General features: G+C 36.5%; 1 protein-coding gene across 1 annotated transcript in view; it reads left to right on the top strand.

Moving 5' to 3' along the window:
- The window catches only part of PLPPR5 (phospholipid phosphatase related 5), a 123,118-nt gene extending 112,196 nt beyond the window's left edge, over positions 1 to 10,922 (top strand). The window contains exon 6 of the mRNA XM_042997978.1: positions 10,347 to 10,922. Within this exon, the coding sequence (XP_042853912.1) occupies positions 10,347 to 10,379 (33 nt within the window). The 3' untranslated portion in view covers positions 10,380 to 10,922. The remainder of the gene's footprint in view (positions 1 to 10,346) is intronic.
- Positions 10,923 to 14,758: the final 3,836 nt, after the last annotated feature.

Genomic DNA, 14,758 nt, shown 5'->3' with positions numbered 1-14,758 from the left:
TAGTTGTGAAAGGCAGTAATTGCACTGATCAGTTACATGACCACTTTCTTTGCGTGACTGTGAATGCAACTTCTATACATGAGTTTCTGGTTTGTGTACTATGTGTTTGCAGTATTATCTCTTAGTAGGATTTTAGTATTGCAGATTAAGAATTCAAACAGATTAAAAGGAGAAAACCCATTGTTACCTAGTTTGCCTCATAAGAAGTCCATTTCTCAAGACAGGTAACCTGAAAATAATAGATGCAATTCTGGCTTTTTATGTTACTAAGAAAGATGCTGAGGGAAAGCGAGCACTGCCATAACTTCCTGCATAGGAATTATTCCATTTGCATATTTCAAATTACCCATTTACATACATTGTGGATGTAATTTTTATAACAGAATCATAGTGTCTTATGGATGGTAAGGACCTTAAATAATTACCCTTATTCTTTCTCTGGATTCCTTCAGGGGAAATCACCCCTATGCTAGAAGAGAATTAATCTTAGTTTTTAAATCTCACTGAAATAAGTAATCCATCTCCTTCATTCTGTGGTGTGGGTTCATTTGCTCTTAGACAGTGAAATTAATGAACAGATGGCCCCATGCTCTCTGTATACTCCTTTCATGTACTTAGAACCTGTTATTAAATTTCCCCTTAATTTTCTCCTCCCTATGCACAGTCACTTTAATGTTTTATTTTCATCTGTTTAATCTGTGTGCTAATGACAACCTTTAGATGATAAGCCCCAAGCAGAATCCTTCTAATTCCAGTCAAATAGAAAAAAAAAAGTCATCTCAAAAGTTAAAACTTAAGTGTGATGTAAAGCTAAAAGGGTGCTAATTGGAAAAAAGCAGGAGACTTGGGATCTAAAAATGTAGTCCATCTGGAAACTGTAATTTAACTTGGTAATGACTTAGCGTAATGAAAAGGGTAATATTGTTTGTACTTGACAAAGGATGAAAGAGAATCTCATGGCCACCAAAACATGATTTTTAAACTCCCACCCTGAACCCAATATTTCCTAGTTCTCCATAGCACACTTAGAGTTACACATCCAATGCCTTATTTCTAACATGTTCTCACGCCCCTGTTTGGGGCAGTCCCAGTTTCAGCCTGCTGCTCCCTGTGTATTATTAGCAACTCTTTTCCCTCAATATGTCTGGGTTTAGATGGTAATTTACAGGTTGCCCGATAGTCATTGCACACTCTTTGTCACTCTCTTCAGCTTGTACTTGTCACTTGGTTTTTCCTCTGCCTCTGTCCTGCCTTGCATTGATTATCAGTGATTTATTTCCAATACTTTCTTTGTTTTATTAAGGTCTTTTAATATTTCAGTTCTACCTTCCAAGGTGATGGGTGTCTCCTTCACTTAGGATCATCTTCAGCAAATTTAATGAGCCATGCAGACACTTGATTATCTAGGTCAAGGGAACAATGACACTTAGGCCAGTGGCCTTCGGAACACCATCCATTCTCTCTCTTTTATCTCCTTTTCTTTACTTCTGTCACTTTTTCACTCCTTCCCTACCACCATTGCCATTGAGTGGTTAATCTTCAATTTATATCTTAACATCTTTCCAGCAATTACTATGTGCTAGGTCCTGTCCAGAGGTATGACAATCCTGCCAGTTTTATACTAAAACATGTGTATCAGATTGTTTTTTATCAGTTCCCAAGATTCAAGTCCCCATGGGGCCACTGGAAATACAATTACGATGTACTATTGCCACAGTTCTGATGGCTTTTATTCAATCAGAGTACATTATGTAAACTGTGACAATATTTTTTGTCCTAAAGTCATGCTTGTACTTTTGTAAGGAAAAAAAATCAAGAAAACTCAGAGAGGAGCTGCTGAGTTCCCCAAAATTTTCATAATGCATTTTTTAAATGAGAAATTACAGTTTCTATGGTGTTCTTGTTAGTGAAAAGGCAGCATGTTCTGCTCACGACTGATTCCTACTGATACTATTTTTCTCTAGGCTTAAGTGGGTCAAACCTAGAACATAATGCTGTAAGCACTAGTCAGTGATAACCTTCTAGTTCTGGTTTAATATGCCTACATTTGGTGACGATAAATTTTAATTTCTTCACACACATTTCCTAAATGTTTTAGCTAGTTTAGACACTAACCTGAAAAGAACTACATATACATGGAAGCAATCTCATGACATGCATTCATTACGTGAAATTCTATTTATGATGTCTTTCACATATAAAGAGTCAATATAGAAACTGCTATGAAAAACACTTAAAGCAGGTAATATGATAAAATTCTTTTGTAAATGTTGCAGTTATTGGTTAGGACTGTCAGGATGTTACATCTTGACATAACCCTATAGGTAGCATAATTATGTCATATCAATTGTCCACTGTCATATTACAGCAGCCATGATTTGGCCTGCTACATGTTTGAATCCATTTAAATATTAGCCATTCCATAGGCTTTTTTTGTACATAGCTCTGTTGCTTTAAAGGAGGAGGAGAAGGAGGCAGAAGAAGAGGAGGAGGAGAAGGAAGGGGAAGAGGAAGAAGTCTACGCCCTGTAAGGAATTCTATGATTGAAGTGAACAACAGAGATTGCAGTCTATAGTCTGGACTCATGCATCAAAACTGAAGTATTTGGAGTGACATCACCAGAATGACAACACAGGTTGTTCCTGATCTTGCTTCCCCCAAGAAGAACCAACAACCGTTTAAGAACAAGACACCACTGAGAGAATCCCAGAACATGGGGGTGAGGCTGAAGTACCCCTGCTTTGCCACAGAGACCAAGATAGATTGCATTACAAGTGTAAGAAAAGCAGCTGCATGTTGGCCCCGCTGCTCCTTTTACAGGCCAGCACAGCACCACCTGGAGAGGTCTCCCCTGAGCCTTCAGTTCTCCCAGGGAGCAGAGAACCCAAAAGGGACAACCAGCTACCCCCAGCATTGTGGGCTGCTTTGCAGGGGTCCCTACTCTGATCTCACACCATGGAAATTGCAGGGGAATCAGATTCAACCCCTGGGGGTCTTCATGTGTTAGAGATGGGGCAGGGGGCTTGCAACAACCAGTAACAACCAGCTCACGGATCTTAGCACACCAAATTCAGACCTGCAATGCCCAGGTAGTAATCCCAAACAGCAGTTTTACTAACCTACAGAACCAAAGTGAGGACGCATTCTGACTAGGGAACTTGGCAGTGCAGATCTGCCTGATACAGATCCTCAGTTGAGGAGTTTTGCCAGCCCTGGAGCCTGGTTTCTCCACAGCCAGGTGAGAAACGAAGTGATAGCATCACCTATTACAGAGAGTTCTTCCAGCCCCCTTGGTCCAGAAAGGCAGCAACAACTCCTGGAAGCAGAGCAGCCCAGCTGTGCTTGCTCCGAGAGGTGGGCAGGCAGAGCAGACACAAAACCAGCACTGAGCATGGAGGATTCCTGTGCTCTGCATAGGCAGGGGGATTAATTCACAGCCGAGACTGAGGGTAGCTTGCTCCTGGTCCCTCACAACCAGAGAGCATGTTTAAGAAATTAAGAGCAGCCTACAATGGTCCCTCCCCCTCCTACGTAGGCAAGGAAGCCGCAAAATAACCTCACCTGCTGTGAAGGGTGTGTTTTGGTTCTGTCTACCCAGAACGACTAGAGACAACTCCTGGAAGCTGTACAGCCCAGTAGCATTATGGCCAAGAAGCATGTGGGGAGAGCCAATAGTTTGCAGAGCAAAGCCACTGGCGTGTTAGGTCAGAGAACTTGGGGGTACAGGTCAGCTTGAGCTGTTTCTCCTGCTGTGCCCAGGCAGAGAATCTCATTCATACCCCACTCATCACTGAATATAGCCTTTAGTCTGTCCAACCAGGAAACCTAACCACAGCACATGGGAAGCTGCATAGCCTATTCAGTAGCCTTGTGCACAGAGCACTTGAACAGAGAGCACAGCCTGTGGCTTGCCCCATCTGCAGAACAAAACTAGTGGTCTCAGCTGACCAGAGAATTCAGTGCACACTCTGGCCTGATTCAGGTTCCCAAGCAATTAGTTGTGTAGGCTGTGGGAAGCTACTTCTTAGCCCCATCAGCTACTGAATATGGTACCCAGTCCCAACCATCTAGAAAGCCTGACCAGCAGAGCCTACCCCACAGCCTCACTTGGGTAGGGACCCAAGCCAGAAGTCCTACCCAGCTGTTCTCGCCAGTGGCATAACCACTCCATCCATGTCCTCAATTGCCTTGCCCCCAGATAGACCATAATAGCAAGCTCCACCTGCCCAAAGACCTACCATCAGACAGAACCAGAAATCCAAACTGAGCTGACTGGTGAAGAACTGTCTCTGCCAAAACAAGCCTGTAAATTCTGGAAGAGGAGCCCAGTTACTCAAATGTGCAGATACCAACATCAGGAATCAAGGATCACAAAAAATCAGGTATATATATGACACCACCAAGGAAACTCATAAAGTTTGAATAAATAACTCTAAAGAAATGGAAATCTACAAACTGCCAAAGAATTGAGAATAATCCTAAGAATGTTAGTGCACTACATATTATAATTAAATCTAGTCATAGTTAGATTCTGCAATATGGTAATAGTGGTGTATTCAAAACTCTAGTTTAAAAGTTAAAAAAAGAACAGAGTATAAATAAGCATAACTATAATCTTTTATTACAAAATATAAAACATAACTTGTAATAGCAATAACCTAAAATGTGAAGAAGAGGAGAAATAAAGGTATAAAGGTTATAAATTCTATTCAAGTTAACTTGTTATCAGTTTAAATAAGTTATAAGTTTAAGATATTTTATGCATGCCTCAAGGTAACTGTAAGAGAAAGTTCTGTAGAAATTACACAAAGGAATGCAACAAAGAAGTTAAAGCATTCTGATACCAAAAGAGGTCAAAACACAAAAATGGTAGCAAGGTAAAAGCAAGGAACAGTGGATCTATTTAAAACAATCAACAAAATGGCAATGGTAAGTTTTTCCCTATAAACAATCGCTTTAAGTATAAGTGGATTCAGTTCTACAATTAAAAGACACAGGAGGGCTGAGTGGATTTTTTTTTTAAATATCTAAACATAGGCTGCTTACAAGGGCCTCACATTAGCCTCAAAGACACTTAGGGCACCTGGGTGGCTCAGTTGGCTAAGCATCCAACTCTTGACTTTGTCTCAGGTCATGATCTCATGGTTCGTGGGTTTGAGCCCCACATCAGGCTCCACACTGACAGCACAGAGCCTGCTTGGGATTCTCTCTCTCCCTCTGCTTCTCTCTCTCTCTTTCTCAAAATAAATAAAGAAGAGACACTCACAGACTGAGAGTGAAGGGATGGGAAAAGACTTTTCAAGCAAATGATAATTTAAAAGAGCAGAGGTAGTTCTGTTTATATCAGACAAAATAGACTTTAAGCTAAAAATGCTTAAAAAAGACAAAAAAAGGTCATTATATAAAGTGGTCAATACATCAATAATATATAAACATTTTAAGTATTTATATATCCAACATTGCAGTACCCAAATATATAAGGCAAAATTTAAAAAAGCTAAAAGTATATATAAACAGCAATGCAATAATATTTGGGGATTTAAATATTCTACTCTCAACAATGGATAAGTCTTCCAGACACAAGATAAATAAGGAAACAGCAGATTTTAATACTACAGACCAAATGGACCTAACGGACATATACAGAGCATTCTATCCAACAATATAGCAGAATACACATTCTTGTCAAGTGCACGTGGAACATTTTCTAGCATAGACTGTATATTTTGGCCACAAAACAAGTCTTAGAAAATTCAAGAACCTTGAAATCATACCAAGTATCTTCTCTGACCCACAATGACATGTAACCAGAAATCACTAACAAGAAGAAAACTGGAATTCATGAACACATGGAAATTAAACAACACTTTCCAGAACAACCAATGGATCAAACAAAAAGTTAAAGGAGAAGTAAAAAAAGTTTCTTGACACGAAAGAAAATGGAACTGCAACATACCAGAATATGTGGGATGCAGCAAATCAATTCTAAGAGGGAAGTTCACAGCAATAAATGCCTACGTTAAGAGTTAAGAAAAATTCCAAATAAACAACCTAACTCACTTTAAGGAATTAGAAAAACAAGGACAAACAGCTCAAAGTTACAGATCAGAAATAATCAAGATGAAAGTAGAAATAAATGAAATAAAGAACAGAAAAACAATAGAAAGTATTAGCCAAATTAAGAGTTGGTTCTTTGAAAAGATAAAGAAACGTGACAGTCCTTAGCTAAACTAACCAAGAAAAAAGAGAAAGGACCCAAATCAACAAAATTGTAAATGAAAAGAAGACATTACAATGGATACCACGGAAATTTAAAGGATAAGAGCTACTGTGAACAACTGTATGCCAAGACTGAATCAGAGAGAAATAGAAAATCTGAACAGACCAATTATTAGTAAGGAGATTGATCAAAAATCTCCCAATGGTGAAGAGCCCAGGACCAAATCATTTCACTGGTGAATTTTACCAAACATTTAAAGAATTAACAGCAGTCCTCAAATTCTATCAAAAGATCAAAGAAGAGGAAAAAACATTCAAACTCATTTTATGGGGTGAACATTATCCTGATAGTAAAACCAGAAAAGGATTTACTGGAAGAGACAACTCCAGGCCAATATCCCTGAGGTATATACATGCTAAAATTGTCAATAAAATACAGGCCTACTTCATTTTATTGTGATTCTCTTAATTGCAGTTTAAAGATACTGTGTTTTTGGGGGGATTGTTTGCTTATTTTTACAAGTTAAAGGTTATTGGCAACCCTGCATCGAGCAAGTCTATCAGTGTTGTTTTTCCAACAGCATATATGTCTCACATTTTCATAATTCTCACAATATTTCAAACTTTTTCATTATAATTACATTTATTATGGTGATCTGCAATTGGTGATTGACTCACTGAAAGATCAGATGATGGTTAGCATTTTTGGCAATAAAGTATTTCTTAATTAAGGTACGTACATTGTTTTTTAGACATTATGCTATTGCACACTTAATAGTCTACAGTAAAGTATAAACATAACTTTTATATGTACTGGGAAACCAAAAACATCATTTGACTGACTCTATTGTGATATTTGCTTTGTTGTGGTTGTCTGGAACGAAACCTACCATATCTTCAAGGTATGCTTGTACTAGCAAACCGAATTCAGCAGTGCATTAAAAGGATCATTCACAGTGATCAAGTGGGATTTATCCTTGGGATGCAAGGATGATTCAACATATGTGAATCAATCTGTAACTTGAATGATACATCATATTAATAGAATGAAAGAAAAGAATCATATGATCATTTTAATAGACACAGAAGAAGATTTGACAAAATTCAGCATCCATTCATGATAAAATTCTTAATACATTAGGTATAGAAGGAACCTATCTCAACATAATAAAGGCCATTTATTGCAAGCCCACAGCTAACGTCAACTCAGTGTAGAAATGTTGAACACTTTTTCCCTAACATCAGGAGTGAGACAAGTATACCCACTCTCACCATTCCCATTCAACATAGTCCTAGAAGTTCTAGCTAGAGCAATTAAGCAAGAAAAAGATATAAAAAGTATCAGAATTAGAAAGGAAGAAGTAAAATTGACTCTATTTACAGATGACATGATTTTATATAGAGAAAACGCTAAAGACTCAACCAAAAACTGTTAGATGTAAACAATGAATTTAGTAAAGTTGCAGAATGCAAAATCAACATATAAAAATCAGTAGCATTTCTATACAATAACAATGAATTTTCTAAAAAAGAAATCAATCCCATTTATAAGAGCATCAAAAAATAATAATAAAATACCTAGGAATAAATTTAAGGAGGTGAAAGCTACAAGATGATGAAATAAATCAAAAAAGACACAAATGGTAAAGTATCTCATGTTCATGGATTAGAAGAATTAATATTAAAATGTGAATACTACTAACAAAAGCTAGCTATAGATTCAGTGCAACCCCTATCAAGATTTCAATGGCATTTTATACAGAACTAGAAAAACACTTCTAAAATTTATATGGAAGTACAAAAGACCCCAAATAGCCAAAGAAATACTGAGAAAGAAGATAAAAGCAGGAGGCATCACACGTCCTTATTTCAAGCTATACTATAAAGAAATAGTCATCAAAACAGTATGAGACTGGCAAAAAAACAAGTAGACCAATAGAACAGAACCAAGAGCTGAGAAATAAACCCAAGTGTATACAGTCAACTAGTATTTGACAAAGGAGACAAGAACAGTCAATGGAGAAAACATAGTCTTTTTTTTTAAATTTATTTTGAGAGAGAGAAAGAGAGCATGTGCAGGAGAGGGGCAGAGAGGAGAGAGAGAATCCTAAGTAGTCTCTACGCTGTTGGCACAGAGCCTGACAGCACTGGGTCCACCATGGGACTCTATCTCGCAACCCACGGGATCAAGACCTGAGCCAAAATCAAGAGCTGAACACGTAACTGACTGAGTCACCCAGGCACCCCAGATAGTTTTTTAAATAAATGATGATGGATGTTCACATGTTAAAGAATGAAACTGGACCTATACTTACACCACTTACAAAAGGTAACTTAAAATGGATTAAAGACTTGAATGTAAGACTTGAAGCCATGAATATCCTAGAAGAAAACATAAGAATAAAGTTCCTTGAGGAGTCTTGGTAATGATTTTTTGTATATGACACCTTAAGGATATGCAGCAAAACCAAAATTAAGCAAGTGGAACTACATCAAACTACAAAGCTTCCATACAGCAAAAGAAACTGTCAACAAAGTGAAAAGAAAACCTATGGAATGGGAAAAAATTTCAAGCCGTATATCTGATAAGAGGTTAATATTCAAAATATATAAAGAACTGATACAACTTAAATAGCAAAAAACAAATAATCTAACTTAAAAATGGGCAAAGGACATGAATAGACATTTCTCCAAAGAAGATATACAAAAGGCCAACAGATATATGAAAAGATACTCAACATCACTAGTCATTAGGGAGATGCAAATTAAAACAACAATGAGATACCACCTCATGCCTGTTAGAATGGCCGTTATCAAAAAGACAAGAGATGCTGGCATGCATGTGGAGAAAAGGGACATCTTGTGCACCGTTGATGGATTGTAAATTGTTGCAGCCATTATGGAAAGAAAACAAGATGGAGAATCCTCAAAAAATTCAAAACAGTACTATCACATCATCTACCAATTCCCCTTTTGAGAATATGTATAAAGGAAACAAAAACACTAATTCAAAATGGTATCTGTACCCCACATCAATAGCAGCATTATTTACAATAGCCAAGACGTGAAAACAACCCTAAGTGCCCATTGATGGATGGATGTGTAAACAACTTGTGGTATATGCATACAATGGAGTATTATTCACCTTTAAAAATGAAGAAACCCTACCATGTGATAACATGGATGGAACTTAAAGGCATAATGCTAAATGAAATAAATCAGATAGGAAAGACAAATACCATATGATCTCACTTACATGTAGAACTAAAAAATTTTTAAAAATTAAAGAAAAACTACACTCACACACAGGAAAAAAAAAAGATTAGATTTGGGCTATCCAAGGTGAAGAGTGTGGGGGAGGGGGAATGGGAGGAAGGTGGTAAAAAGATACAAACTTCCAGCTGTAAGGTAAATAAGTACTGGGAATGAAATGCACAACATGTTGACTATGGCTAACATGGCTGTATGATACACAGGGAAGTTCTTGAGACAGTAAACCCTAAGAGTTCCCAGCACAAGGGAAATTTTTCTTTTTTTCTTTCAGTTGTACCTATATGAGAAGGTAGATGTTAACTAAGCCTATTGTGGTGATCGTTTCACAACATGTAAATCAAACCATCATGCTATACACCTTAAACTTATACAGTGATGTATGCCAATTATTTCTAGAAAACACCAGAATAAAACTAGAAAAAAAATGAAGTATTTAAGGAGATCTTTGTCAACCAGCATAAGCCTTTCAGTCTGAGCATTTCACCAATTTGCTGTATTCCATCTGTCTCACAGGGAGCAATTAATCTGAACCTCCAACATACAGCATTAAAATTCCATTAACAGTGAGCAGAATATTAATGTGTCCGGGGTTGCCATTTTTATCTCTCCAAATTTCAGTGTTAATTTTCAATATAACACCTTAATCTATTTGGTTAATTAAGAATATTGAATGAAATATATAATTAGCAATTACATGGACACAATAATACATAGAACTTAAATGTATGTTTCTGCAACTTAAACATATCCGGGCTGCAATTTTATATTAAGCTAATGATTGTTTGTAAGAGCACTATATTTTTTACAAAGCCAGCTTTCCCAGGACTCTGATTTTGTAATTCCTTCTTTTTCAGAACCACATCACCGCCTTTGCAGAAGTCACATGATATTGAAGCAGACGGTTTGTCACTGCATTGGACATCGTCCCTTTTCACCATCCATTCATAACACCCAAAGTTTGTTTGATTACAAAAGAAGTTTATAAAATTGTCTAATAATTTTTATAATTTTAAAATCAGTGTCAACTTATCTGTTTCCCCCACTAGACTGTGAGCTCCTCAAGGGCAGGGCTGTGTCTTCTCTGTATCCCCAGCACCTACAACAAAGCCTTGCACAAAGTAGGTGTTAAATAAAATGTGATGACCGAATGAAAAAATTAATTCTTAAATAAAACATTCACTTTAGTTTCTCACAGAATCACTGAGACTATGTGAAAAGAACCTTTATACAAATCATATTGTATAAGAAATCCCTCCATTTGGGGCTAGTTAAATTTTTTTAGTTCTTATACCTATTCAGCAGTATACCACGTTTCATTTGAAGGGGACTTTGAAAGTCATGGGGGTTTTATGTTATTATTCAGCATGACATTATTTCCATCCTAACAGATTTCAGTGTGTGAAGTTACTTTTAGAAAATATGTTCTATACTAAAATAATGTTTGCACATAATATTATGCTATATTTCACTTAAAATACCATTCATACTATACATTCTAAGACTGGTGCTTCTGCTTTTGAAGGGGAAAATGCCAATTTTTACTGTAATAAGTAATGTATCATAATTAAAAATTATTTATTTGGACTTTTGTTCCTGACAGTTGTGGTTTAATCGTTGACTTGTAGCTTTTGAATAATGCAGGCAGTATTTAGGATATTTTAAGTGACTAAATCCAGCAATGGTTGCTTCATATTGAGCAATTTTCCACTGATAAAAGCGTCTCAAGAGGGGTGAAAGTCTCCATTCTTAGGCTTTTTACTAGTCAAGATTCCACATAATTTAAAACAGGAAGGAACCACACTCTGACACGAAATTTAGAATCTATAAATTCCAGAAATGTGGTTAACGCATTGTACTTTCCATTTTTATAGTACTTTATAGTTTACAAAGTACATTGACATTTATAATTTTATTTAATCCTTACAGTAACCCTGTGTAATCATTGAAAATCGCTTTAGTTTATAAAAAAAAAAAAAGCCAAGGCAAGGTAAATAATGTGCCCAATTCCATACAACTAGTAAGAGGCAGTTAAAACTTAAATTCAGGTTTTCTGACCCTGAACTCATATTCTTTTCAAATATACCACAGCTATTGTATCATTTTGGATACATCAAAACCTCTCAGAGTCCTGGACAACTACCTATGTTTAAAAAAAAAATGAAGAAATACCAAAATATAGTTACAAGAGCTATGTTGTATTTTAAATATTTATGTTTTAAGAATGAACACTTTTCAAATACACAATTATATGGTAACCTAGTTTTAATTTTCTTTAAAAATAATGTCAAGAATCTAGATGTGAGGTCCTTTGTAAAATCAAAACTTAAATCAGATATCTCTCCTGCGATCCTTACCCCCGTGCTCTAAACCCCAGCCCACAGGAGAGGCCCAGAGGACATACTCACACTGAGCATATGGAATGAAGGATGAGATCACGTCAATATAGGAAAGATGACAGGGCTAGAATTACACCATTAAATGTACTCCTTTACAATAACTTCACAATCTTTAAAGTGACCCTGGGTAGCTTTGTCTTATATAAGCAGTAGTTAATTGATTGAAATGAATCTTCCTAACCTTGACAGTATTAAAGAAAATAAACTTTAAATTTTCTCTGTAATTTCAACAGAAATCAGCAAATAAATAAAACCAAAGACTTCATTATTCCCCAAATAGATTTTACTTGCTCTTTTCCATCACTAGGGGAATTAAAACACTTTTGTAGGGCCAAAGGCAGAAAAATCAATATTTTTACCAAATTCAGACTTCTATAGAAATTCAACTTTGTTGGAAATTTAAAACACGAAAACGGTTAGAATGCCTTCATTCTCTTCAACGGGTTTTTTAGGCAATAACAGTAATGGGGAATTCACTTACAGGAAATGGATATGAAAAGGATGATTATAATGTCTTTGGAGGCAGGATTACCAGTAAGATTTCTGGAGTTAAATCAGTTCTATGGGTTCTGGAATCAGTTTTTCAAGTAGCCAATTTGGCATGTTTTTCCTGTTGGAAGCCTTAGCTACATATTCATATGCAAATGTTGTGTCTTTGCACCTTGCTAAACCTGGTCCAAATGCAAGAGTTATAATTTCCTCAGAAACCCAGATTTTATCCAGGATCAGAGTAAAATCATCTCTAATATTAAATGTCATGGGCCCAAGATTGGACATTGAATGATCCTGCCATGAAAGAAATCCGGGAGAATAAAAAGATACACATGCATAGGGCAAAAGCCGGCCAAGAGCCCTGAACCATGATGCTATAACTGAAAATAATGAAAAATATGTTTAAGAAACTATTAATTTGTAAATATGTACATATGTAGTTTAGTAAAAGTAGGCAAACACATACTTTTCTGATAAAGACATCTTTTTATTCTACTTACTTGGGGCCCAGGTCAGTATAAATTGGTCAGCCTGAAAATTTTAGTAGTCTCTGTTTGCATGGCAGAAATTCTGCACATGTTTTATCTGATTCCTAAGATCATTTAAAAGGCTCTTTTATGTTAAAAGAGAGGTGAACCTTCTTTGACAGACTTTGTCTTTTCCACTTCTAACTGGGCCTCTCTTTTCTCAGGATCTATCCTAGCCAAATATCACAGTTACATTTACCATAGTTTCCTTTGTGAAAGAGCAGTAGGGGAAGACATAATTCTCTGCTGTGTATTGTATTTTTAAAATAAAATTTTAAAAATTAAAAAAATTAAGTTTTTTTTTTGTAAATTCTTTCTTAAGGGTATATGAATAAAGAATGTGATGTTATTAATGTGATGGAAGTCAGACTGTCAGAGTGACTGGAGAATGTTTGCAAAGGGATAACAATGGCTGACATTAGACCAGTTCTCTGGGCAGCTGCATCTCGTGGGCTATCCTGGGCTCTCTTAGCAACTTCCTTATTTGCAAATCAGAACCTGCTAGAAACTATCTGGGACACTGAGCAGGTATACAATCTACTATGTAATCTGCCTCCTATGTATAAGCAGGTTGCTAAAGAATAGATGTAAATGATCTTATTCTTGTCTCTAGGGCACCATTTATTAAATTTTGATTGCATGTTTTAAAAAAGTTTCCCTGGACATATGCCAAATGGTTCTGTTTATGCCTTAGAAACATTAATCTTCTCACAATTTGCCAGACATAGGCTTTGAAATGAATTTTGGAACTTTGGATTCTTTTAAAATATTAGTGAAGGAAATTTCTTCCAATTTTAAGTGAGTGATTCTCATCTAAGAAGAAAAAATAAGAGTATTTATGTTCTTCTCTATCCCCTTTACTTTAGATTATAGCTGGTTCTTAGTCTGATAAACCTTGGGACACAGTCAAGGTTTAATAAAAAAAAAAATTATGTCTTCCCCCCCACGGCAAGCTTTATGAGCCATGGATGGTTACAGGATTTAAGTTCTAAACTCAGACTGACATTTTCAGATCTGTGGCCTTGCTCACAAAGACCTCCAGGTAAGAAAATAAAGATGAGTAGACACACAACCACCTTTAGTGTTCAGATGAAAACTCAAAGTTCACGTCTCAAAGATGCTATCCCTCACAAACACCATCCTGTGTCCTATTTACCTTCATATTATTGCATTTATAAATGTGTGTCCATTTTCACTTTGCTCTGAAATACTTTCACTTGTACAAAAGAGGGAAAAAAACCTTTCTTCCCAGGAGGATAAAAAAGGTATATTTTAAAATTGATATTAGATACAGAAAGAAATATCTTTCCCAACTAGTGAGACACTTTGAGTATCAATCAAGCTTCTCTAGAGGTACTGCTCTTACTCAAGAAGGCCTTTCACCCTTCTTTCATTCAGGAAATAGTGACTGATTCTGTACACCAGATACTTGGCAATATGCCAAATAAACAGTGGTTGGAAAGACAGACCTGGTCCCTGCTGGTCCCTGCTCCTTCAGATTGGACAGTTCAGCAGAACCAACACTGATGTTACCCTAAGAAGTCTGCTTAAAGTTAGGATGGGAGAATTGCCTTGGGGTTAGCCAGCTACCTACTCTCAGGACTAAGCAAAGAACACTTTTATAGATTACAGCAACAGCTAAGGTGAATAAAAAAAGAATTGCCTCCATAAACAACATTGTATAACTTGACTATTACTGAAATTAAAAAAAAAAATTTTTATGTTTATTTCTGAGACAGAGACAGAGCATGAGTGGGGGAGGGGCAGAGAGAGAAGGAGACACAGAATCCGAAGCAGGCTCCAGGCTCCAAGCTGTCAGCACAGAGCCCGAAGTGGGGCTCGAACTCACAA

The sequence above is a fragment of the Panthera tigris genome, chromosome C1 (assembly GCF_018350195.1).
Source record: "Panthera tigris isolate Pti1 chromosome C1, P.tigris_Pti1_mat1.1, whole genome shotgun sequence".
NCBI lineage: Eukaryota > Metazoa > Chordata > Mammalia > Carnivora > Felidae > Panthera > Panthera tigris.
Note: the sequence above shows the minus strand (reverse complement) of the source record. Positions and strands in the feature narration are given on the sequence as shown.